The sequence below is a fragment of the Anguilla anguilla genome, chromosome 8 (genome assembly GCF_013347855.1).
Source record: "Anguilla anguilla isolate fAngAng1 chromosome 8, fAngAng1.pri, whole genome shotgun sequence".
NCBI classification, from domain to species: domain Eukaryota; kingdom Metazoa; phylum Chordata; class Actinopteri; order Anguilliformes; family Anguillidae; genus Anguilla; species Anguilla anguilla.
The window spans coordinates 30,138,787-30,164,664 of NC_049208.1; the positions used below are offsets into that span (position 1 = coordinate 30,138,787).

Here is a 25,878-nt window from a genome sequence, read left to right on the forward strand (position 1 = left end):
ATGAGGTACGGACTATCAAACTGATTCGGCCACAAGTGGTCAATCTGTTTTAATCAAGTTCGCATGGATTTTTCAATCTGTGGAACACAACGGAATTTAACTTCCCATCCAAAAGACAAAATCAAAACCTATTTTTCTAAAAAAAAAAAAAGAAGTATTTCTTCATATGGAATATTTACAGGCTCATGATAGTAAAGTTACTGTTACATGTGTGCAACATCGTACGGAAAGAAAACAATGGAAAACACGTCCTGTAGAGGGTGGTGTTGTGCTACAAAATGTTATGATGGATAATGATTGGGGGAGGAATGCAATTTGCAAAAACAGTCCATTTGTAGTCTTTTGTGAAGCCTGCAGGATTTATTTAATCTGTCCATTCACTGACCTATATATTATTTGAGATGTAGGATTATACTTGGTACAGAGATTGAGGCAGCTCAGTGAATCTATGCAGATCCGAAGCAGAGTTTGACAATTCATTTCTTGAAAACAAATTCATTCTCCCCGATTTATGTCAGATAGGTATTTTTGCACAATGTATTGATGGACAGAAGTGAAATATTGCAATGTTAAGAAATTTTTTAATGGACAGCAAATCTGAAACCCTTCCAAAATTTCACTTCCAAATACTTATTACCTCCAAAGAATAAAAAAATTGAGTGACTACAAGTTAAATGATTTACTGTAGAAGTTACGAAAGATTTCATGTGAAATACCCATAGAATCACCACAGAAATGCGTAAGTGACCCTTCTGTGACCCTCACTCTGGTGACCCTCTTTCCATCATTTGAAGCTGTAGAGTGCTTCAGCTCCGGATGGCACAGCCGTTCACACTGCGTCTGTATTGACTGGCATTAACAGAGACACAGCGACTGTCCACCTGGGACTCGCTGCAGAACAACACATTGGGTAAATTCCCTGTGGGGTTAATCTCGTACTCTGTGCACTTTATCATGTATATGAGCTACACTAACAGTCTACTGCTCATCACACAGAGCGTCATTACTCAGAGCATGGGGCTTGGATGAGGCTGTGGCTGTAATGATCAGATTGTCCATCAGATCTCTGCAGCACTACAACTATGTGTTAGATTAGCAGTAAATGCACAGGAGCCAAGTGTAGTATAAAACCTGAGGTGCACAACCAAGGCGGATCAGAGTAATGTTACAAATGTACAAAGGTACACTGGGAAATGTAGTGTGTGTTTAACAATGAATGTGATGTGTAAGTGAAAACCTCATGAGGGACAGTTTTTAACTTGCACAAATACAGCATCAACAAATTTCATGCATTGGCTAGAAAAGCCAAAAGTAAAGCTTTATTCAGTTTTTTTTCCCTAGAAATAAGATCTTGCTTCTTGGACCACTGCACAGGTACGTGGCATAAGACAGGCTTTGAATTCCAGCAGTATATATGTCACCGTGTAAATTGACGGTTTTTGTTTGCAATTACTACGCTCAATTTTATTTGTGCTGCCAGTACAGTTTAAGCATTCATGCACAAAGCTCAGCTGCCCGGGACTTTCAGAAATTCAAAGTCCACCAGTCTCTAACAGAAAACCACAAATTCAGTCTAAAAACTACAAGTGATAAAAACACAAACTGCACAATTCATTTCTCCAGCACCTTTTGGACCCTATTTATCTTTTTTTTAGCTGTACATTATCAAAAAGATATTTGGTCAGTGATTCACCTGTATAAATAGCCCAGCTCTTTTCAAACAAGTGGTTTCCAAGGCATCTCCACTCTATGCAGTTAGCTGCCGCACACTGTAGTTACAATAATTAAGGCTTTAAAATACGACCTCTATAAATAGAAATCCGCACATAATGAAAAGTGAGTATTAAAAAGAATGACATTTGAATGCATTGCAAAATGTAAAAACTTTCCAGCTATGCTATTAAAATGTATTTTTAGGTACAGTGCAAATGGGCAAGCAATTCCTGAGCTGAAATAACAAGCGGAATGCCACTATGTTTGCAACAGTCTCCTCCTAAGACTGCAACATTAAAAATGCGCACTGAGAGCGGCCTATACTTCCACAGAATTATCGTCATCGAACGTAAGTAGAGCAAACCTGTTGACCACACCTTGGGTGGGAGGGGGCCTCTGTGTGGCTCCGCCCACATTATACTGCCTCCTGCCTCTCCTCTTCTTACTGGAGGAGGAGGCGAAGAAGCCAGCGCCCACAGAGCGCCACACCGCCCCCTGGATGGCGCTGTAGAGCTGCGTAGGAAAGGGGGCTCCTGCCAGCAGAGCCTCTGGGGTACTGCCCCCCTTCATCTCCTTCACCGCCCGGTGCGCGAACGTCCCACTGTACAACCTGTCCCGAGAGAGACGGGAAACACTCAGCATGAACTGAGCATGAGCCAGTCACCCCTTCACCAAGAGCCTTTCCCCTAGCAGACCAATTCACCCATTCACCAAGAGCCTTTCCCCTAGCAGACCAATTCACCCAATCACCAAGAGCCTCTCACTCAGCAGACCAATTCACCCATTCACCAAGAGCCTCTCACTCAGCAGACCAATTCACCCCTTCACCAAGAGCCTCTCACTCAGCAGACCAATTCACCCATTCACCAAGAGCCTCTCACTCAGCAGACCAATTCACCCATTCACCAAGAGCCTCTCACTCAGCAGACCAATTCACCCATTCACCAAGAGCCTCTCACTCAGCAGACCAATTCACCGATTTACCAAGAGACTCTCACTCAGCAGACCAATTCACCCATTCACCAAGAGCCTCTCACTCAGCAGACCAATTCACCCATTCACCAAGAGCCTCTCACTCAGAAGACCAATTCGCCCCTTCACCAAGAGCCTCTCACTCAGCAGACCAATTCACCCCTTCACCAAGCGCCTCTCACTCAGCAGACCAATTCACCCATTCACCAAGAGCCTTTCACCCAACAGACCAATTCAACCATTCACCAAGAGCCTTTCATTGAGAGGACCTACCTGCTCATGACTAGGAACGCCAACAACAGGGGGCAGAGGAAGGTCAGACTTTGCAGTGATCATGTGACCAGCTAATAATGCAACTTTACAGGGACAACATTTTCTGGAATTCTTGGTTTTGTGGAATTAATCGCTCACAAAAATTATTCAAGAAAGTGTAAGTTATAAGACAGAAAATAACAAACAAGCCACAGTCTGCATTTGTTTTTGATAATCTGAGAGTTCATCTTTCTCCTGACTACTTCTCCTGGAGTACATATTTTTGAAATACAATATTCCACATGTGAAAGCGTAAGGCATCTCACAGGTAAAGAGCACTTTGTGAGAGCAGGGCTCAGTCATGCATACTGTACCAGGTGCACTCTGGCTCTGGCAGTGGACAGCAGAGCAGCTGGTTCAGGTAGAAGCTCATCCACAGGCAGGACTGCCACTGGCTGTAAGCATGGGCCACGTCCAGGTCCAAGCCTTTCCTCTCACCCGCCCTGACCCGCAGCCTGCCCAGCCTATCGCAGACCGTGCCCACGCCCGGATACCCAGCCGCTGGCCCTAGAGGGACAGGAGCGGTGTAGACCATTACTAATGATATAACAGTGTCTCAGTTCAGCCATTGAGTTTCCTACAGAGACATAACAGATCTACTGACGCTACACCGGTAAGAGCAAGATCAAAGGCAAGGACAGGCAGCATTCCACTGGATACAGTATTCCCATGCTACATATTGTGGAATGAGAACTCCATTATCAATACGTACCCAGCTATAGATGAGGCCATACTGCATGTTAGTGTATATGATACAATGTGTTTCCAACTACAGAATACAGAGTGTTCACTAGTTGTCACTGATGATACGGAACTCTCAGTACAGATTAAACAGCTCTTGATATGCCTTGCATATAGGTCACACAGTAAGTGTTTGTGTAGAAGACATGCAGTACGCCATAGGATTTGTGCTAGCCGCTGCACCTCTCTGGTTGCCTCCAAGTCTGCAGAGCTCTCCATACACGATGCCCAGCAGCAGGGCCTGGACCATCTGCAGGTCAGGTTTGGGCTTGCAGCTGCTTAGCCAGTAGCAGGTAACGCACACAGGTAAGCTGAGGTGAGGGAGAACGGCTGTGGCAATGGACTCATCTACTCCCAAAGTCTCCAGGAGCACCTGAAGTCGGACTGGTAAAGGGACCTAAAAAACAAGCAAGGATGTGAAACATACACAAGGAAACATACGTGACATGAATTCCATGGTTTACCACATAGGCTGGAAGCTCAGAAATGTTTTCCACCATTCATAGGGCTCCTCAGTGAAAGACCTGATTGGAGATGTTTGGTGTAAATTCATACAAGACCTCTTTGGGCATCAAATTTAGGTCAAGAAGTTAAATGCCCAGTTATTGAGCACTGCATTGAGAACAACGACCTTTGGCTCAGCAGTGAATGAGATCAAAATAAATTATGGTAATTTCATTACTGGTTAGCTGGATGGAATTGCATGGATGTTCTTTCCTAATTAGCAAGGATGCGCAATCAAGTTTAATCTGAGCCCATTGCTCATTAGAGGTCCCACAGAGTGCATTAAGCCTTCACTGACACAGGGAGTGAGCTCAGCTACCTCATTCATTTTCTCCAGAGGCAGCTGCTGAAGGCCACGTGGGAGAACAGCCTGAACATGAGATCCACTCAAGTCGAGAGACTGCCTGTCAAACTCCTGCACGCCGTATAGCGGGCTGCCCTCGTTCGCGCTGGCGGCCTTTCTCTGCTTGCTGCCCCGCCCCTGGAGAGGCTTCCTGTGCCCGTCCAGGAGCAGCCCGTACAGGACCTGGCGGATCGGCAGGGAGGCGGCGTGGCTGCTGGGAAGCCGGCAGTTCTCCACCTGCACTATGAGAATGGTCCTCTGCAGCACCAGGACGTCGAGGACGAAGGAGGGTAAGCGGCCGCTGGACAGTCCGGCCCGGAGCCAATCGGGCAAAGCTCTGACAGGCTCCGGGAGGTTGGTCACCGCGGCCCCGTGCGTGAAGTAGCGCTCCAGGTTGCTGTGGGACAGTTTGTACTCCTGCATCCCGGCGGACAAGAGGGCCCGGGTGATATCCCGGGCACTGTCCCCGACAACCTGCAGAACCGCGTCCATGGCCTGCTCCGGCCCGGTGAACTGGGACAGCCAGTGGAGCAGGTTGTCGATGCGGGCCTGCGTCCTGCTGTACGCAGGCTGCCCCGACTGCGGGAAGGTGACGCGGCTGAAAAACGTCTCCATGGACCCTGCGCTGGTGTAGTCGTTCCCAGCCATCACCGCAAAGAGAGGGAGCAGCTCTTTGTTCATGTGGTTGAAGCGGGCGCAGAACTTGTTGATGGAGAAATGCAAGGCTGGAATGTACCTCTCGGAGGTCTTCTGGCACACGCCAATGTTCTGCCACTGGAAAGACCCGAAGGGGAGATACCCACCCTTCAAGTCAAAGACATAGAAGTCACTGTCCATAGTTAGCACTGCGCAGTTCCACTGATTGGCCAAGCAGGCAATCTCCCAATCAGCCTCAGCTACGCACTGGATAAAGGGCACATGAAGGCTGTACAGCACCTGTTTGAACACCTCTCTGGTGAGGAGTGGCAAGATCGAACCGTGGGAGCCCCTTGACAGAGCATCGGCCTCCTTGATCTTGCTCTTGGCCCGCTGTATTAGTGTTGGAAATTTCTTGTTGGTGTAATCGATGCCCCCATCCAGCAAGACAAAGGGCCGTATGTTGCAGGTGGAAAGGGCCTCAAAGAATTGCTGGATGAGGTTGGCAAAGGAGTCATAGTCTCCCCCACGCTGCTGGTCCAAGCCTGAGGTGAAGTAGAGTCTGAAGTACAAGCTGCAGCCGTCAATTACAAGTGTTGTGTTACTCAGCTTCAGGTCCTTAAAAAACAGCCTCCTGTTTTCTTCCATGTAACTTGTGAGTCCCTGAACACCCATGGTTTCTGCAATTCCTGAAGGTATCACAGTTGGCAAGGTTATTAATTACAGGGTGACTGCAGCCTCCACCAGCAACTATAAAAACTTCTTCCTCATAGTTACAGCCACCATAAAATGCTTTAAATTGGACTACAATACAAAGAAATGTAAGCAAATAAGAATGACAGGCTTTCATAATAAAACATTTATGACTGTAGTATAATGTATATTCACCTGGAATTTGCAGGCTCAGCTTGGACGTGATTAACTAGTAACACGGTTTACCTTCACAGCTGTTTTTTTTTTTGTTTGCTTTTCGAAGAATAGCAATGTTATCATGCCTTGAAAAAAGGTATTTATTGGTTTACACGCTTTACAGTACACCTTTTACTGAAAAAATTAAACCAGGTGAATAAAATTTAGATAAATAGCTAGCTAACCGGGAGAATCATTACAATAAAGGCTAATAATGCGCTAATAATTGAGCCAACTTAAAACGTAAGCAAGCAAAAAGGTTAACTTCATATTTCTAAGTTAAAGCATTTTGTCTTACCGTGGATTCAGAACGCAGAGATGCTAACGATAACGATAAGTTAATAAACACCTTAAGAACATAACAGTTCATGTGTTCAGTGTATTTCACCCGCAGAACTGTTCTTATTTACTAGTTCGGTTATTCACATGCACAGCGCTGCAGGCGACTCTTCCCTCATGTCACTGCCAGAGCACACGCCACACCCTCCTATTTTGGCTCCTTCGCTTCCGACGGGGCGAACTGAAACATGGGGAATGTAGTCCTGAATCGAAATGAGGCGCGTCATCGTTTCTATTTTTCTTTACACCATTTTAGTGATTACATTACATTACATTATAGGCATTTAGCTGACGCTCTTATCCAGAGCGACTTACAACAGTGTAACCAAACTCAGGATCAAGTCCACTTAGGTCCATTGAATAAAATGTAGATAAAAAGCCTTTACTATAGTAGCATACAGTAAGGAGAAACGAGAGTCTGAACCAAAAAATTTTTTTTTTTTTTTTTTTTTTTTTTTTTTTTTTTTTTTTTAAATAGTTATGGGAGAGGGTTTAGGGAAGAGGAGAGAGGTATACAGAGAAGAGGTGCGTCTTGAGTTTCCGTTTGAAGGTGCTCAGACACTCTGCTGTTCTGACCTCCACTGGAAGATCGTTCCACCATCGTGGGGCCAGAACTGCAAAGAGTCGAGACCTTGTTGCTGCTCGTGTAGGGGGAGGAATCAGCCGCCCTGTAGTAGCCGATCGGAGCGATCTGGCCGGCTTGTAGGGTCTGATCATCTTCTGCAGATAACCAGGAGCTGACCCCTTGACTGCTTGGAAAGCAAGCACCAGTGTCTTAAACCGGATGCGAGCTTGCACTGGTAGCCAGTGGAGGGAGATGAGGAGGGGAGTGACGTGGGAGTCACGAGGGAGGTTGTAAACCAGACGTGCTGCTGCATTCTGGATGAGCTGAAGGGGTCTGGTGGCTGATGCTGGGAGGCCAGCCAGGAGGGAGTTGCAGTAGTCCAGACGTGACAGTATCATGGCCTGGACCAGGAGCTGTGTGGAATAATTGGTGAGGAGTGGTCTTATTCTGCGGATATTGTACAGGATGAACCTGCACGACCGGGTAGTTGCCGCGATATTCTCAGAGAGTGCCAGCCTGTTGTCCAGCACAACTCCAAGATTTCGGGCACTCTGCGAAGGGTGTAGGGGAGTGTCTCCTAAAGAAATGGGCAGATGAGAAGTGGGAGAGGTAAGAGAAGGAATATGGAGAAGTTCCGTTTTGCTTGTGTTGAGCTTGAGCTGGTGTTTGGTCATCCAGCTCTGGATGTCACTCAGGCAGGCGGATATGCGATCGGAGACCTGAGTGTCTGTGGGAGAGAAAGAGTAGAAAAGTTGAATATCATCTGCATAGAGATGATATGACATGCCATGGGCGGCAATAACAGGGCCAAGGGACCTAGTATACAGAGAAAAGAGGAGGGGACCAAGGACAGAGCCCTGAGGGACCCCAGTTGTGAGGGGACGAGGAGCTGACACTGCACCGGCCCAGGCAACCTGGAAGGAGCGGCCGGAGAGATAGGACGCAATCCAGTTGAGGGCTGGTCCGCAAATTCCCAATTCTGTCAGGGAAGACAGAAGTGTAGGATGGTCAACGGTGTCGAAGGCAGCTGAGAGGTCAAGAAGAATTAGGACAGATGAACGGGATGCTGCGTGTGCTGCGTGGAGAGACTCAGTGACGGAGAGCAGGGCAGTCTCCGTCGAGTGACCGGGTCTGAAACCATAATAATATGGTAATATGGCAGTTGCTTTTGTCAGTCTTTCAGCAATACAGTCGCAAAGCCGTGGTTGCAGGTGTTTGTGGTCTATCTATTTAATTTGAAATAAAAGCTTTCAATAATATCTCAGTCCATTCTTGGCCGATCAGGACCACAAGAATCCACTATAAGAGGAATACTTCTTGGTCTGAAAGAGTTCTAACCTATTACCAGCAAAACATAATTAATTATGATAGGTCCGTAATAACATGTCGAATATCAACAAAAATAAAGGTGTCTACCTCAAGAGTGGGCTATTTATAAACCCTTCTTACAGTACTGTATCTTGCATGTGGGTACATGGATGTTAATCGTGGACACAAGTGCCAAATTGCAGTGACAGCAGCGAATTAAAAAAATGTAATTATTAGCTGCAGACATAATACACTAGACAAATTTAACTGGGATGTACCGTAAACCTTCTTGTCAAGTTATAACTGAAGTGACTAATATGTGACTCTAAATACTGAAACAATTTGCCCATCCTTTTTCTGACTTACACAAGCCCTTAGCACATTTGATTTTTTTCAGGAAGTATAGAAGTTACAAAACCAATTATTGATCAATCATGCTATACAGTAAAACAAAAAATAAGACTGCAATTTTACTAGAATCTTATTTCTATCACAACCCTTATGAATTGGGAATAGGGACTGCAGTGCAAGTGCTATTGGCAGATACGTACATGAAATGTTTGCATCAGCCATCGAGTGACATGCTGCAGGACTGACATTAATGACATAAATGACCTCAGAGATATGAACCCTTGAGAAATATGGATTATTCATAACCTCAGACATTTGTGTTCATACTCATCCCTGAAACCTCCTCTGTGAATCTTTGAAAGCTTAGAAAAGCATGTGGTCCCCTCTGAAATATATAAAGCGGCTGGGAAAGGGGAATGCTTAATGCAAATGGAAATAAATATGTATATTTGGTCCTGAACAGAATAGTCATAGTTGCACGCTAGCTTGACTGGCCCAAACTATACATTTTCTTGGCTTAATTTATGCAAATACTAAAGACGAATAAACAGTAGTTCTTTTTCTATTTTACAACTTTATTATAAAATTACATTGTAATTTTCAATTATATAAATTGAAAATAATACATGACATGTTGCTGGGAATTACCAACCAGTTCCCAAACTCCAGACAGCATAACAGACAACATTCTCTCACCTCAAATCCTCAAATAATTGATATGTGTGAAAGAACTATATCTGATGTATTGAGTGCCAAGTGGAAATTATCTGTAGCAGTTATGAGGCCCTCTAGTGGTGGCATTGACAAATAGGCAATATGCTGAATATGGGGGGGGGGGGGGTTAGGGTTAGGGTTAGGGTTGGGCGGGGGGGAGGCATGGCCAGGGATGGGAAAGGAGGACAGTATCCCTTTCTGAATAAGTTTGTGAATGACCGATTAAAGACCGGTCCCTGTATGGAACATGTTACTATGCCCTAATTCTAGAGAGAACATGGAGAAGAACTAATTCCACAAGCTGGTGTATGCAGCCAGTTAGCTAACTGAACCAGGGTAACAGAATGCAACAGAAAACCAACACAAATACTGTGCCTCCAAGAATATTGACTACCCAAAAAGCCAAGGTAGACTACTTGGTTATTATAAAAGCAAAATAAAATCCAAAACTAAAATCTCTTGACTGTGAGAAACGCACATATGGCATCATGATAACTCTTCCTCTGCTAATGCTTATTATTCTTGAACATAGAGCTGATCAATTATCTTAAATCATATATTTGATTACATTAAGTAGCATTTCAGACGTCAGATCCACCTGAGATTTGCCCAGTTTTCTCTGTAGGACACGTGTGTGAGTATCCAGTCCTGGAGGAATTGCATGGTCTGGCATGGTTTTTGTGCGTTTCAAAGTGTTTCTTTTTAGACTTTGATTACACGCTGACCACTCCTGTGCTTCATATGTGATTAATACATATGGTAAGAGTGCCCCCTGGTGTCAAAATTTCTGTTTCTCTCTCCTTTCCATCTATGCTTCTCTCTACACGATTGCTGGTTTTCATAGTGACTCTGCACTTCATGAATCAATTAGAGCAGTTGATTACACAGTTAACTGAACTCACCTGGTGTCTTGGGTCTCAATTGGGTGCTGATTTTAAGGTGAAAACAAAAACTACCAGATCCTGTAGCTCTCCAGGACCAGGGTTGGAGACCACTGCACTAGACTGAGTGATGTGGCATGCACACTGGCATTGCTCAATGGTCCCCACTTCTTTATTTTAGGATCTGGGTTCACACTTAAATCTCACAACCATTCAACCCCAAAAGATGAAGTGCCAGTGACATTACATTTGTAGATTATTTTTAAGCCTCAGTAATGGATAGGGATAATGTCTCTGCTAAATTCAACTGCAGTAAGCTTATACAGTATTTCAGTACCATTTGAGAGTAATTCCTAATTGTGCTTATTATGCACAAAGTATGTTCTATTGTCAATTGTTGTAGCTGTTGCCCTCCCATTACATCCATGCCATGCAAGTTACCATACTTGCCTATTTGGTGGGAGAAATAAGTAAAAAAGGAATTTTTCATAAAGCTCCTTATATATTTGGCAGAGATGTTTGCTTGTTCTTAATAACAGAGGTCAAACAAAGGCCAGTTTCCATTTGAGAAGTTTTATTTTATGTTATCTTCGCATTTAGAGCACTGTGCGTTTTCTGGTAATGTATTTCATTATTACTCATAGTGATTTCCTTTTTTTTTTTCTACAAAATTTTTTTTTCTTTCCTCCAACAAGGCCTCTCTTGTCAGTGGAAAGGACCAGTCCGCTACGGGAGGGGGGGGGGGGTGCGGGGTGATGGGGGGGTTCCCCTGACACACAGGGTGCTGGGTAGCTCCACAAAACCAACAAACAAGCAGGAGGACAAAGGCACATCTCACAATGTGCTTCTGAAAAGAACAAAAGAGCATATTTACTCATACCTAACAATACACCCAATTCCATTCTTTTAATTTAAATCTAGCACAAGGGACAGTAGCTTAAGAACTGAGTTGCAATTTACATCTGGTGATTTTGTCCCAAAAAAAAAAAAACTAACAAAAAAATTAGCCTCTTTAATAATCAAATTTCTATGAATTCCGAGTGCAGTTTTCCATAAGCTACTCCCTTAGAAACCAATTAAATGACTGACACACAGTCAGTGTTTGAAAAATAGCTTGTAAAGATTATGCTGTTATTACAATGGATGTCCAGCCTACTTTTCTGATTTAAGGGTCCAATTTATTTAGTTTGATAATGTTAAAGTTATGTTTATATCTGTGGCTATTTGCTGTTGAGTAAATACAATGCCCAAGTAGACGGTAACAGGTCTATTTAAATAACATGCTGACATAGACTGATAGCCTGCAATTTGTTATTAAACAGAAATATCTGGGGATAGACGGCAAAACAAAGACGAACAAAAGCATACACAAACTCAAATATCAAACCAAATATCAAACAAACAGAATACACTGCACAGACTGGGCCGTCCAATCATGCGTGACTTCCAACAGTGAAGTGGACTGGGGGGGAGAAAGGGCGGGGTGCAGGGGTGGTGCAGGGCCAGGTTGGGCCCTCCTCCAGCTGGTTGCAGTGGGCGTGTCATGAGGTACCAAAACAGGCGGGGCCACTCCCTCGCTCTGCGTTTCAGCTGGGGGCTGGGCGTGTCTGCAGCAGCGGAGGGGGTGGCTTAGGGGAAAGGGAGAGGGGAACAGGGGGCAGGGATGACTCAGGGGGCTGGAGGGAGGGGGAGTCCTGAGTTTCGGAGGGGAAGGCGGCCGGGGGTTTTGGGGAGAGGTCCTGACCCTGGCGGACTGGTGGTGGCGGGGACAAGAGGGCGATGGGGGAGAGCTCCAGGCTGCCCACGGAGATGCCCGAGTCAGTGCTCTGGCTGCGGGCGCTGGTGGAGCTAGGGTCCTCCGGGTGCTCTTCTTCCTCTTCCTCCTGCAGCCACTGCAGCTCTGCCTCTGACAGCGGGAACGACCGGCGCTCCCATGGCAACGCCGCCTGACACAGAAAAAGAACAACGGCTCTGTGCACTGCCTGCGTTTGAAGACGTGCGAAACGTGTACTGAGCATGTTGACCCTTAAGTCCTCTCAGAGAGTAGAATTCAGCTATTATAAAATAGAGACAAGACAGTCATGACATCATCTTGTCAACCGCTATAAAACAAAGAGGGACACAGCCAATTAAAAAACATATTGGTACCATACATTAGTACAATGCTGATGGTGATTTGAGGATATTGCTTCCTGTTGATACCCACAGTGAGCCAGGAAGTATGGCTAGGAATAATTAACAATATGCAATCTATATTGTTCTATTGGATCTTACCAACATTTTCATTGATTTCCTCTTTGTTTCCAACGCGTAAAGCTAATGTAATGACTATCTTATCATCGTTTTATTAATCCTGATAGAAACAGAAAATCAGGACAGTTGAATTTCATCTGTTGCCACTGAGCTTTTTGCACAGATGGACTCTGAAGAGTCGACCCAAGCACCTCAAACGCAAACATAGCGCCGCCGCCGCCACAAGCGCCCCGTGAGAGCTCCGCTCTAAATGGCACCCTTCCTCACCAGCTGCTCCTCCTCCAGAGCAAAGAAGGAGGACTCCTCCACAGGGCCGGGGGTGCCGGGAGTCTCCTGCGGACTTGAAGGCCACGAGCCACCGTCTGAAGGCAAACGGGCCCTGGGTTCGGGTGAGGGGGGCTGCTCGGGTGTCCTGGGGCCCAGTTTCCCGTCACCGCGATAGGAGGACCTGGGAGAGGTGGCGAGAGGAGCACAGATGTCAACGACTTCTCCACGGCACGAAGCAAGCATGTATGGGTTTCTGAATATCCCGCCTCCATTTTAACCCCTTGAAGAGTAGAATTATTGGAATGTTTTTTCAAAGTTCTAAGTCAGTGTCCTAGAACTCCATTGCTTTCAATTACCAATAGTGATTATTACATCAGCAGTAGAATGTTCAGTTAGGAACATTCTAATCAGCAAAGTCCATTGAAAATACATGCACAGAGGGGATTGAGTATCTGTATTACAATTATTTCTGTCTTAAGGTTTTACACTTTCATGGGTTACACTTGCAGGTGTATGATTTTACAAACCTGTAAATGTATATACATATTTTACATTTACATATCATATTTGCTTGTGGAACAGTAGTGCGTACATGCTGTAGTTTGCACATGTACACTTAGGTGTTGTAAGTATGGTACATTTAATATATAGCAGTGTTAATGTCTCACATATGCAGCAAAGTTTTGAACGTATCGCGCAGTTAAATTCCGTGTGTGCGTACCTGCCCCTACGCCGACGCTGTGCCCAGCTGCCCCAGCGACTTCTCTCCCTCTGCTCACACTGCGCGTGCCGGTACAGGAAGGCAGCGTCCGAAAGATCTTCCACCTGAGACACATACACACCAGCACAGGAACACAGTCACAAACACAGGCAAGAAACCAGCACAGGATCACATTCACAAACACAGGCAAGAAACCAGCACAGGAACACAGTCACAAACACAGGCAAGAAACCAGCACAGGAACAAAGTCACAAACACAGGCAAGAAACCAGCACAGGAACACAGTCACAAACACGCACAAGTATGCGTGTGTGCACACATACAAACCAGCACAGCAACACATTCACACATGCAAATATGTGTGTGTGCACCCCATTACGCACATACAGCACACAGGGGCAGGTTTGTCTTTAAAGGTAAGGATGGACAGACTAATGAACTTCCAGTGCGCACACTCAAACACCCCAGTCACAGAACCCAGGAGCAACTCTACGAGGGACACACCTCCTCTTCCTCCTGCTCCTTCTCCTGCTCCTGCTCTGCAGTGGCCCTCTGCTCCTCTTCAGGGGGATCAGGGCTGGGGGGCACCTGACCAGCAGGGACCGCTGAGGGAGAGTCCAGCTGCCTCCAGCTGGAGATGGAGAGAGAGAGAGAGAGTGAGAAAGAGAGAGAGACAGACAGAGGCAGAGAGAGAGAGAGAGAGAGAGACAGAGTGAGAAAGAGAGAGAGAGAGACAGACAGACAGAGACAGAGAGAGAGAGAGGGAGGGGAAAGCACAACGGGAGGTTGCCGCTGTCATCGTTCAATAATGGCCCAGGTAACGCGTTCATATGTGTGAAATTTTTTTTCCCACAGGGCGTGTGTGGCCACTGTGTCTGTGTGCGTGGTGGCTGTGTGTCTTGCGTACTTGTGAGTTTGTAGGGTCTGTGACTAACCTGGGAGTGAGGATCTCTTTGTACTGCAGTTTCTGTACTCTGGCCCCGCCCCCTAGACCAGCCAAACCCAGAGGCATCACCAGATTATCAATGTCAAAAGAGCTCTCCCCTCGCCGACGGCGTGTGGGCTGAGAGAGAGAGAGAGAGAGACAGTGAATGACTAATAAATCAGTTTGAACAATGTGAAAAACAAAACCATACAAAACCACCAGTATACAAAAGATTAATACTTTGTACTGAAGAGCCCGTAAAGCGGCCCTGTGTCATGCTAAATCACACAGCTGTATTCCATACACCACCGGAGCCTGTAGGCCTGAGAGAACTCTCTAGAAGGAATGGAGAGGAGAGCCCTGGGAAACCGATCCAGCTGGACCTGTGCGGCGTCTATTCCTCCACCTGACGTTGCAGCCTCACCTGTGTGGGGGTGTCGGGCGCCGGGGGGGTGGCGGGTCGGAAGGTGAGGTCTGTGGAACACGTCCGTTGGCAGAGGAACGGCAGATTGACCAGGCCTCTCTGGGGCCGCTCGCCTGTTCTGTCTGCGGAGGGACGCGGGGGGGGAGAGGCAGCGCGTTAGAGAAGCAGGCTAAGCTAACGGGAGGTTCGCGCGCTTCGCGCGGCATCACAGAGTGGGCGGGGCCCAGCAGTACCGTGGGCAGGGGGGAGGATGCCGTGCAGCGGGGGGGCGCAGGCTGGTCTTCTCTTCAGCCTGCCCGGCTTCTGGGAGCCCGGGCCCCGCCTGGCCAGCCAGGAGGGCGGAGGCGGCATCCCCGCCGGCCGCGCGGGTTTGTGGGAGCGGGGGCCGGCCCGCGGCGGGACTCCACACCGCAGCGCCAGGGGCACGTCTGTCCAAACACACACGTACAGCTACATGGGGGCACATCCACAACGTCTGCACATCGATGGCAAACAGCTGCGCATAATTCAGTACTGCTGATTATGTTCAGAAAACAGACCTCGAGGACAAAGGACTGAACACATATACTCATATCAGAGGCATGTCTCACATTACATACCCACAAATATGCTTTTTTTAATCTTCCACTCCCTAAAAAGCAAGGCCCGGGTGTGTCACCGGACTAGTGGCATTCTGGGGGAAAACCCAGTCTTTCTTTCATTTTCAATTTTAAAAATATATTTTCAGTAGAAACAGATAAGAGAAATGTTTCACCAAGCTGCAGTGAACAAGTAAAAAAAACAAAAAAAAACAATGAGTCATTGATTAATCTGTGCAAGCCACAGATGGGAATAAGTGCTGCGTTGACCATCGTGAAAAGAGGGCATTATCTTGACTATGATCAGAGGATCTTAAGGAGGCCTCCACCCTTCTACCAGTTTCTGAAGTGGTACTCACCAGGGGGAAAGGACAGGACGGGGTGCAGACAGAGGTCCAGCTGGGCCCACTGTACCCATGGTGACGCCCCTTTATCAATGGGACAGCGGGGAGGGCTGTCTGCACACAGTACACAGACTGCTGGGGGTGTACACCAGCACTGCATGCTCACAGCCTGGGGGAGGGAAAGAGAGAGAAAAGAAAAGAAAAAAAAAACAACAACTCATGACCGTGGTCAGACATCAAGCATTTTGAAGCACCTGTAGTGGTGAAGGCAGAGTGGACACAGTTTAGCTGGACTCCACATATCCGTGGGTTACAAATCCTCTCTGCTGACCCAATTTAAAGAGTACAGAACTTCATGGAAATGATACACGTCCAACTGCATGATCTAATGCAGGGGAGACCAACTTGAGAACTTGGACTTGTTTCCCCCTTAAAATCAGCAACCTATTACAACCCAAGAAAGCATGTGATGTCAGATAACTGCCTGATCAGCTGCTTCAATCGATCAGCTATGTGCTGAGTAACCCAGCGGACTCTGTGGCTGTCCAGGACCAGGAGCGAGCAGTGCTGATTAAAGGCGATGAACCACCATGATGGCATTACAATGACACAGAGTCCCGGATGTTTCCGGAAGCTTCCGGCTCGGTCACCTTTGCTGCGAGCGGCACGGACCCCCCGAGGCGGATCAGCTTGCGCCGGCGCTGTCGCAGCAGGGGGCGGGCCCTGGCAGCGGAAGGGGGGGAGCCCGGGGGTTCGGGGGGCGGGTGGGGGGACTCCTCCGTCGGCTTCTTCCTGAGGGCATTCTGGGGCAATTCGGAGGCGCTGGGAGGAACAGAGGAGAACCAGTGCAGTGGCCGCACAGAGCTCTGGGCCAGTCGTAAAACATTCACAGCATACGGCATTTACAGTGGTTAGCGTCCGCAGGAATAAGGAGCTCTAAACTATATGAAACATCACTAAAACACCGAGAATTCTTCTCGCTTCATTGTCCTGGGTTTCCCTTTATTAAAAACTATAAAGCATGGGATGTCTTTGATGCCAAATGACTACGGCCTGATGTTTCTCCACAGAGAAGATAAACAGGCCAGATCACAGCAGGGTGTGTCTCAGCCCAGTCAAATTCAGCCGTCCATTCAAATGACCGTGACCGACCGAGGTTTCAATTCCCTCAGCAGGGGCCGGAGAAGAGCATACCTGGTAGGAATGGTTTAGCACGGTCTGTGCGGGTGTGTGTGCTCGTGTGTGTGTTTTTGTGTGTGAATGTGTGCGTGGGCATTTGTGTGTGTGTGCGTGGGTGTGCGTGTGCATGTGTGTGTGCGTGGGTGTGGGCGTGTGGGGTGTGGGTGTGCGTGTGCATGTGTGTGTGTGTGTGTGTGATGCATGTAACTGTGCATTAATTTTCACCGACCTGCAGAGGGAGCTGTTTGGAGGGTGAGAGGGCCGGGACGCACGCAAGGGGGTCACTGGGAGGGGCGGGCTGCTGGTGGGCTGTAGGACACCCCTACCCTGAGGGAGACACAGATCAGAGTTACAGCGACGGTTACCAGGGCAACCCCACATACACCGCAGATGCAGCAAACAATACAGGAAAAATACGCTGCTCTTTGAAACACCTATGCCTGAGTCACTCACACCAAGCAGCACACGCTGTTCAGTAGTGTACAAGCAGGGTCATGCTCCCGTTCACTCAACTGCCATGTACCACACAGACACACATTCTAGCATTAAGACAGAGACAACCACGCACCGCCACACTGCAAATGGCGTCATCTGTGTGTCAGAGTCACATTGAGAGTACCTTGCCCTGTCTCAGGTGGGTATACAGCTCCGTCAGGGCGCGGATTCGGTACTCCAGCTCTGACACCTGAGCCTGCAGCCACACCCACCTGCTGCCCAGCCCCGCCCGGCATTTCGCCCACTGCCATTCAGTGCTGTTCTGGCTGGGCGAGGGAGAAAGCAGAGAGTTTAAGACACACCGCCATTCAAACTTCTCAGTCGCCTTCCCTTCCACATTTCCCATAGTTCTCCAGGGAGGCACGAGTGAACGTGTAATAATCCAACCTTGCCACGTCTGATGGAGACGCAATGGTACTGCAAATATGGAACATCAGAGGATCCGTGGTTTTCCCCGAGAAAACACAGCTAAGAGAAACCTAAGGGCCATATTAACTGTGAGGCAGAAGCAGACTCGGGAAGATGAAACCCAGATTAAAGAAACTTCACCCCCCTCTACACTAATCTAGGAGACAGCCAGCCCTCTGTGCCCAGCCTGACCCAGTATCTGTATTAAGGATGAGGTCTTTTCCCAACGGTGTTGTCTGATCAGATGCAATGCAGCTGCGTGTGAGGCGTTCAGCTTAGCGATTCAATGGAAGCTATTTTTGGCCGGTGTGGTAAGCCTCTTGCCCATCACTGAGCGACCCTCATCATCATATGACATCACCCCTGACCGTCATCATCACCATCATGAAAATAACCTTCGATAGTCAGCATGTGTGGTCCTGAAAAACGCATCTGCCTGGACGTTTGCAGATTGCTCAAGGTGTTTACGGGCTGTTATTAGGCTATTACTCTACATGATGTTAATGATAAAAGCATCAAATGCCTCACAGAGGGTCAGGGTCCCCAAGAGGCCAAATACAAAAATCAATGGCAGAATTGGGTGCTTGACTGGACCTTTGAGATCCTAAGTGAAGGAAATGAAAGGATAATTTCCATTCAGCTCAGCCATTTTGTTTTGCTAAACGAAACACCTGGTTAAGGTTTAATTTCCCATCACATCAGCGCAAATGTACATGTTTTTGAACGATACATAAAATATTTTGCTGCCTGTTTTTTTCATAGACAAATATCCCCCTTGTGGTGATCAAAGCAAGAGTGGGCAACCACTCAAAAACAATGCAAATAAAACGGCCAACAAAAGCTGCAAAGGGTTTCCCTCACAAAAATATAAAAGCACTGCAATTAAGCATCATAAAAGCAAAGAGGGACAAAGGGACACAGCATTTTCCAAACGGTTCCATGTATTTCACTAATCTTTTTTGCACATCTCTAATGAGATGGATTTCAGTGTAACTGAGTGAAGTTCCACTGAATTTACATGCTGCAACTGAAAATGGAACTTGATACCTGGACTTGAAACCAACGTTCAGTTGACAATTAACTGGCTTTGGAAGCAGTTCAATCTGGAAGGGGACTTCTGGAATAACCCCAAAACTCCAGTAATTATGGTTAGCCTTTAGCAGGCATGGGGAACTTGCGGAGCACCAGGGGCCCAGTGAAAGTGAAAATGTGCCACTAGACCACTTCAAATGTGCTGGCTTCCTGCAGCAGTGGCAGTGTGTTAATAAGGAATATTTCCCCACAAAATATATGGAACACCACGGTGCTTCAGCTAATGTATATACCCAACTGGTGTCATGTAGCTCGCACATACATATAATCAAACCACTGTTCTGTAACTCTAACCTGCAGTGTGCAGGCAAACCACACACAAACATAGAAAGGTTCCTATTGCAGAAGAAATTCACACCCACAACCTGTAAAGGATCATTGACATGTATACAGTACACCTGGAAGGTAGAGTCCTAACCCTGTAGGTTAAGAGCAGTTTGGATTCACAGCCTGCAGGATAAATGCAGTTATGTTACAAAGTGTTAATGTGTGTGCAATACTCACATTGTGTTCTTCCAAGCTGGGGTGGAGTCCCCATCTCTCTCCTCACTCTCACTCTCCCCTCCAGAGCTACTGGCAGTGTGGTCAGAGTCAAGAGCTCCCTCTGCTGTACGGAGGGCTTCACTGCAACTCCTGGCCAGCCTGCTCAGCTCCCCAGAACTGGGCATGTGCGGGGGCCTTGAGGCCTGCTGCAAGCGGGCCCGTCCTCCCTCTCTCCTCGGGCCCATGGCCCCCGCCAGCCCCTGCAACTGCTGTACGACATGCCTCTCCATCTGCTTCACCTGCACCACCTGCAGGCGGCGCCACAACCTCTCTGTACGCTCCTCCAGCTGCCCCTGCCTGTGCTGGGCCTGGCTGGCACCTGCTTCCAGCGCCTCTGCACTAAGGGTTTCCACAGGCACCCTCTCTGCTCCCAGGGCTGTGCCCTCAGCCGGGTCCCCACATACCCCTGTGGCATTGTTCTGGGTTAATTCCACACCATTTTGCTCCACAGTCTGTTCCTTAGGTACTTGAATGTTATCGTTCTGAACAATGCTATTGGTGTGTCTCTCTGGGCCTTTTCTACCAATAGCGCGGCTGCTGACGACACCGCACGCTTGGGCACCAGACCCCGACTGCCCTTCTTGGCCGTCTGGGAGACCCTTATGGCCACCTAAAGGACGTGCCTGAGGGAGCACGGGATTGACAGTACTCCCGCCCCGCGTGCCATCTGTGACGCCGTTCAAAGTAACACCACCGTTTCCTCTGTTATTGTAACCCAATGTTGTAGCCACGAAAGAACGGACCCTGTACAATCTTACGCGGCCTTTAGCAGTTCTGGGCGGCCGTCCATCCGTGCTATTAATATTATCCACACAGCTGTTTGTTACCGCACTTGGTGGACACACTGAAGCTTGTCTGATCGAGTTATCTGATCTGTCACAGCCGGGTACATACTCACGGCTGCTTCCCCGATGATGTCCATCTGTGGTGGGTGTTCGGTATCCGGGTTGCGGAGTATCTGTGTGGTTATAGTTTTTTAGTAATAAAACACTCTTACCCCCGGTGCTCCTGAGCGGAGAGTAACCCAACCTAGGACCACGAGCTCCAGAATCCGAGATGCCGCAGTGTGCTATTGTCGTTGTTCCTGCAAAACACACCCTCTTTGGCGCTCTGCTCATACTGCACCCACGGCGCTTAGTGACAGTCAGATCAGGCTTCCGAGAGCCATTCTCAGCGGTAGCTGTCAATGAGCTTCCTTCGTTCTCGGCAGAGATGGACTCTCCGTTCGTATTCTTACTTGTGCCAGTATTACCCCGCTGCTGCCTGCTCGCAGTCTTCCTCGACGCAGCGGCCATAAAACAGCTATGCCCGCCCCCGTGCTGGGAGCCGCTGGGTTTGTGATCAATATTAATGCTACCAGCTTCCTTCAGATGAACGTCTTGTCCATTAACTGCACTGAGGCAACCTAGCACATATTCTCCCGAATCCGCACACCGCCTGTTCTCCTCTGCATTATCCATATTGTTCACAACATGCCCGTCATTATTTTCCCCTGTTACGTCTGCATCGATGTAGGAAGTATTATTCCGATTGTTATACGCTTGGGCCTCGGCGACGCTGGTTTCTCTTTCTGAGCACTGCGCTAGAGTTGTGGTAGTGGCGGTAGCAGCCGCAGCGCAGGTTCCGTCACCGTTGACCAGCTCGCCGCAGCCTCCTCCCCCGCTGCCCAGTGTTCTGTGCAGTATCCCAGCAGCCCCACCTCCCACACCCGCTGCATTACCGCTCATTTTAGGCCAATTGAAATAATAATACATCCCCGTGTCGGTCCGTTGGCATGGCCAGGCAGCAGCAAAACTGAAACACTTTCGCCGCAGCGACCTTGCGTTCTCGGGTAGCGAGGCTGCTGACTAGCCCGTCACTGCCTCTCCCCTCTGTGTGGCAGTCAGCTTTCTTTTACGCAATGCGCAGGCGCCAGACAATTGCCAAAGCTCAAATTGCATTTGAACTTGAAATTTACACTTTGTTTCTCTTGTAAAAACAATTAAATGAGCAAATAATTAACATTATCATAATGTGTATAGAATAATATTGAAGCAATTTTATAGTAGTAGGCTAGACACGGCGATATTAGCAGTCATAATAGTAACTTAGTAGTAGTAGTAGTAGTGTAATATGTTTGTGTTTTTTTCCGATTTATTCACTAAATATAGTGCGACAAACACAACTTTGCCTCCCCTTTGCCGTTAGTTTGTTTTGTGCCACTTATGACCACTTAATTTGGCAATGCAGCCATTTCACAATTAATATTCAGAGACCTGGCTGTTAGTCAGACCAAATAAATCCACAAGCTGTATGTGCTTTATCAATATAAATGTATTAGAAAACACAGATTCTCATATTTATACAAATGTATAGACATTTTGTAGATAACAGACATATCCGTTACTTATGTAATTTCTTTGTCAAACTCAATTGTTTGTGCCAATCTTGAGCGAACTACTATTCCCATTAAGCGCTGTATCTTATCGCGAGACCTATGCTAGGAAGGGGCGGATGCGCAAGGCTTCTCGCGGCCTCTGCGGATGGAGAAGACCGGTAACGGCAATGGCTTCGACGGCTACGGCAACTGGAGGAACGGTTTCGGGCGCACCACCGGCCAGCCATGCGGGAAATGTTACCTCGGTTAGCAAGAAAAAAGATGGTGGCCCTTCCTCGAAATTTTGGGAAAGTTCGGAAACAGTCTCGCAATTGGAGTCTGTTCGCATGTGGATTGGAAAGCATTATAAAAAGGTTAGCTGACTAACTGTATATAGCGAGCCAATTAGCTGCGCTCTTTCTTCAAGGCAATGCATTATGTGGCCTGTTGTTGTTGAACGTTAACATACGCTATAGTTAGCAGTCAAGTTAACTGGCAAACAGGATATTTAAGTTAGGTGTCTACAGTATGTAGCTTCTAGTTAGCTATCTACAATTTAATAGGTTAGCAAGCTAAACGAGGGGTGAAGTGGGTTTTGCACAATAATTAGTATGACACCTACGCACGATAGCAGTAGAAGTGGGCAATGGAACGTCACGAAATTGTGTGGCTACCTTTGTGATGGTGTAAAAGTGAGCTGTGTCAACACCACTAGCTAGCCGACAAGCTTTTACGTTAGTAAAAGGGGTGGATGCAGTTCAGCACTGTCTTTTCCCAAGTGGCCCACTTAAAATCAGCTTTCGAGTTAACGTTGCAAACACGTTGCTTTTGATAGCACGTATACATCAGTGTTTAATAAAGAAATTGACAAATTGCCCTGCAAAGGTGACAGGGAGACCAATCGCTTTTCTTTGTAGAGATTAAACGTAGTATTTTTCGTTACTGTTTCCAGTTCAGATTTCCTGTTCCATTATAGCGAACCTTTTGGAGTAATGTGACTTATTTTCTATTCTGGCAAGTGTGTTGTTAATAATACGCGTGCGTAAGGGGGCGTAGCAGTGTCAAATTGGATCACGCGTCCTCGAAACTGGTTGATTTGTTGCGAACAGTCACGCTTGCCGCCTAAAGTCTTCTTTGCGAGTACAAATGAGAAATTTAACTTTACCGTAGGTCGATATCTTCCTGTACCGTAGCTTAAAACGTATGTGAACATACTTGGTGTTTGCATGCATTCGTTGTTAATTTTTTAACATCGATTTGTGATCTGTCCAGAATACCATAGGCAAGTGTCTGATAGACAAGCTGGAAAATTTGCCAAGACGAAGTCCTCGGAGACAGTAATGTTACACAATTCCAGAAAAGAACATTGGCTAGCGCACACGTCTCCAAATTCATACTATACAGTTTCGCGCAATACAGTGAAACTCAATGCCTGAGAACCTGTGGAAAGAACATTACATTACATTACATTACAGGCATTTGGCAGACGCTCTTATCCAGAGCGACGTACAACAAAGTGTATAACCATAACCAGGAAGTGTGTCGAAAACCCTAGAGAGAAGTACCGTTCCAAGTGCAGGGAACAACCGCATAGTTCAACTTGGACCCACAACTTTAACTGTGTTAATTTCCCACCCTCCACTTTAGCTGATGTGGTGTATATATTTTTGCACAAAATGCCTGGTGATTATCACCCAAGTGGCCTCTGAACGTTGGTAGTGGGTGAGACAAGGCTCCTTTACACTGTAATGTGTTTCGAGCCTGTAAAACGTACTATATAAATGCAATCCATCATTGTGATTATCATCACTAATGTGTTGGCTAATGCTCTTTCCTGGAAGAGTATGTTATTATTGTCTGTGGGGACTTAATCCAATCTTCCACCTTTTGTAATTACACAATTCCTGTGCAAACTCATCCAAATCATCTTTATGCTGAACGGATTGCAAGAACGACTTTTTCTTCATTTTATGTTGTCCATTTGAAACCTGGGATGCATAATGCATATCTGTACTATTACTCCCTCTCTTGATTATTCACTGGAAATGTATTTTAAATGATTCGCAATGTATCACTGTCATAGTGTGCATTACAATGAATGTCAAGACAGGCTTGTCTTGTTAATAAGATTCCTGTTTGCTGTTCCAGTCCCATAGATGTATTTTTATAATGTTTCATTTTCTGTTCGTCTGAGGTCAATAATCACTCCAAGGAAAGCAGTGGTAATGCCAACATCAGTAATCAATAGCAATGCAATATTGTCATCCAACTAGTACTGTCCTGTTTGAAACTAATGGCAGCAAGGGATGTACCTGCACGCTCATGCAGTTGATCTGAAAGATTACGTGTGTTTATGAAAACATCAAACATTCAAATGGACTCGCTCTTGCCGCCATGCTTTCGGTGTGTAACACGAGCACCGGTCCTCTGTAGTATGTCCAGACAGACTCTCCTTCCAACAAGTCTCTGGCTGGGCTCGTGGTCCAACTGCTGCAGTTCCAGGAAGATGCCTTCGGCAGGAGAGTGAGCAACCCTGCTCTCACCAAGCTGCCAGTGAGTGCCTCTTTCTCTGACTAGTGCCAGCGCCCGTGGGCTACTCACCACACTGCCTTTGAGTATCAGTCTCTCACTTACCTTGAAAATTCAAGAACTGTTTTTGTATGGTTTAGAGAAATTCATTTCTAAACCAAAGACTGTGTATTTTCTTCAGGTAATACATGCTGCTGCTATAATTAAATATGTATCTTCTTCAAGGAAAACCAGCACACTTAAACCAAGCCCATCACCTATTCAGTCTTCATAGTACTCGCATGTAGAACACATAGTTTACGTTGCTGATATTTCTATAGACTAATAATGTATTGCTCTTTCAGTCAAAAACTATGAAGTCTAAGTAGTTGTTGGTTAACATTAGGTAGCTAGAGGTAGCTTTTTAGAAAGAAGGCTGACTATCTTTTGTTTCAGAAAATATACATGCTATGGCTAAATTGCTTGCTGCTTATTCTTACATTATGGTTCCTTTCTTGGTTTCAAGCATTAACATCCAAGCAAGGAGTTAACTTTAAGTGTTAACTCCTTGCTTGCATGTTGCATAACATTAAAATGAAGTGTTGGGCATTCCACCTTACACATATGTGCCACCCAAATTAAGCTACATAGCTATGTTTAAGTTTGATATCTAGCAACATGCTAGTTCTCAAGATAGAGCTACGTTCACACTTCGTTTGCAGAACGTTGCTGTAGATTTGCTTGAAGAAATTCATCCAGAGGAAGCCACCTTCAACAACAGTTTCCTTGCCAAGCCTTTGTGCTGTAAGTGATTGTCTATATGCTGATGGTGTTCTCTTGTCGGTTCCCTCTCATCAGACCAAGTGCTTCCTGGACTTCAAGGCAGGGGGCGCTCTGTGTCATATCCTGGGCTCAGTATACAAGTTCAAGACTGAACAAGGCTGGTGAGTCAGAAGTTGTGCTTTTATCTGTGGTGTCTGGGTTGTTAATTAACCAGAATAGAATGGATGACTGTCAGGGCTTTGGTATATAATACTGATATGGGGGTGGTCATTAGTGATCTCACCTCACAGGACTCTAGCTCTTTGTTGTTATATACCGTAAAGACTCAAGCCTGTAACAGAGACTAGGCTGCTGGTGACCGGCCTTCCCTGTGTCCACAGGCGCAGGTTTGATCTGCAGAACCCCTCCAGGATGGACAGGAATGTGGAGATGTTTATGAATGTGGAGAAGACCCTCGTGCAGGTACTAATCTATTCTTTTCAAACACAAATCCATGGAGACCGTACCCAGCGAAAGCTTCTGGCTTGTTGCACTTCCTTTTCCATAAAGCTCTGTGGTAGTTCTACAATATAGCTCCCTACCATCTGTTTATCCTCTTGGTGGCTTTGGTTTGAGTGTGATCCTGCTGTTTGTTGGATGCTGGGGGTTCGGCTGGTGCTCTGGCGGCTGGTTAAGGAGCGCTCCTGGCCCATGTGTAGCGGAATGCGTCACCCT

The 25,878-nt window shown here is 46.7% G+C and overlaps 3 protein-coding genes across 8 annotated transcripts in view; 1 reads left to right on the top strand and 2 right to left on the bottom strand.

The window, feature by feature from the left end:
- Positions 1 to 1,283: 1,283 nt before the first annotated feature.
- On the bottom strand, positions 1,284 to 6,624 carry aste1b (asteroid homolog 1b). 2 transcript variants are annotated; one of them, XM_035429682.1, is made up of 5 exons: positions 6,429 to 6,624; positions 4,562 to 5,910; positions 3,922 to 4,135; positions 3,312 to 3,504; positions 1,284 to 2,323 (listed from the first exon to the last, which is right to left on the bottom strand). In XM_035429682.1, exons 2-5 carry the CDS (start codon positions 5,894 to 5,896, stop codon positions 2,032 to 2,034), a joined length of 2,034 nt encoding a protein of 677 aa, XP_035285573.1. In that variant the 5' UTR covers positions 5,897 to 5,910; positions 6,429 to 6,624; the 3' UTR covers positions 1,284 to 2,031. The 2 variants fall into 2 exon arrangements, with proteins under 2 accessions (XP_035285573.1, XP_035285574.1); XM_035429683.1 differs by lacking the exon at positions 6,429 to 6,624 and adding an exon at positions 6,110 to 6,393.
- A 4,221-nt stretch (positions 6,625 to 10,845) lies between these two features.
- LOC118233614 (KAT8 regulatory NSL complex subunit 1) lies at positions 10,846 to 21,244 on the bottom strand. The gene is made up of 13 exons (XM_035429419.1): positions 20,515 to 21,244; positions 19,600 to 20,127; positions 19,479 to 19,516; positions 17,209 to 17,306; positions 16,451 to 16,622; positions 15,816 to 15,969; positions 15,112 to 15,306; positions 14,879 to 15,000; positions 14,465 to 14,592; positions 14,034 to 14,160; positions 13,530 to 13,633; positions 12,809 to 12,989; positions 10,846 to 12,234 (listed from the first exon to the last, which is right to left on the bottom strand). The coding sequence occupies exons 1-13, from the start codon at positions 21,242 to 21,244 to the stop codon at positions 11,875 to 11,877; spliced, it is 2,937 nt and encodes a 978-aa protein (XP_035285310.1). The 3' UTR covers positions 10,846 to 11,874.
- A 771-nt stretch (positions 21,245 to 22,015) lies between these two features.
- The window catches only part of smarcc1b (SWI/SNF related, matrix associated, actin dependent regulator of chromatin, subfamily c, member 1b), a 28,352-nt gene continuing 24,489 nt past the window's right edge, over positions 22,016 to 25,878 (top strand). For all 5 annotated transcript variants that reach the window (XM_035429515.1, XM_035429519.1, XM_035429516.1 and 2 more), the window contains exons 1-4: positions 22,016 to 22,247; positions 24,307 to 24,426; positions 25,240 to 25,325; positions 25,545 to 25,626. In XM_035429515.1, the coding sequence (XP_035285406.1) occupies positions 22,062 to 22,247; positions 24,307 to 24,426; positions 25,240 to 25,325; positions 25,545 to 25,626 (474 nt within the window). In that variant the 5' untranslated portion in view covers positions 22,016 to 22,061. The remainder of the gene's footprint in view (positions 22,248 to 24,306; positions 24,427 to 25,239; positions 25,326 to 25,544; positions 25,627 to 25,878) is intronic.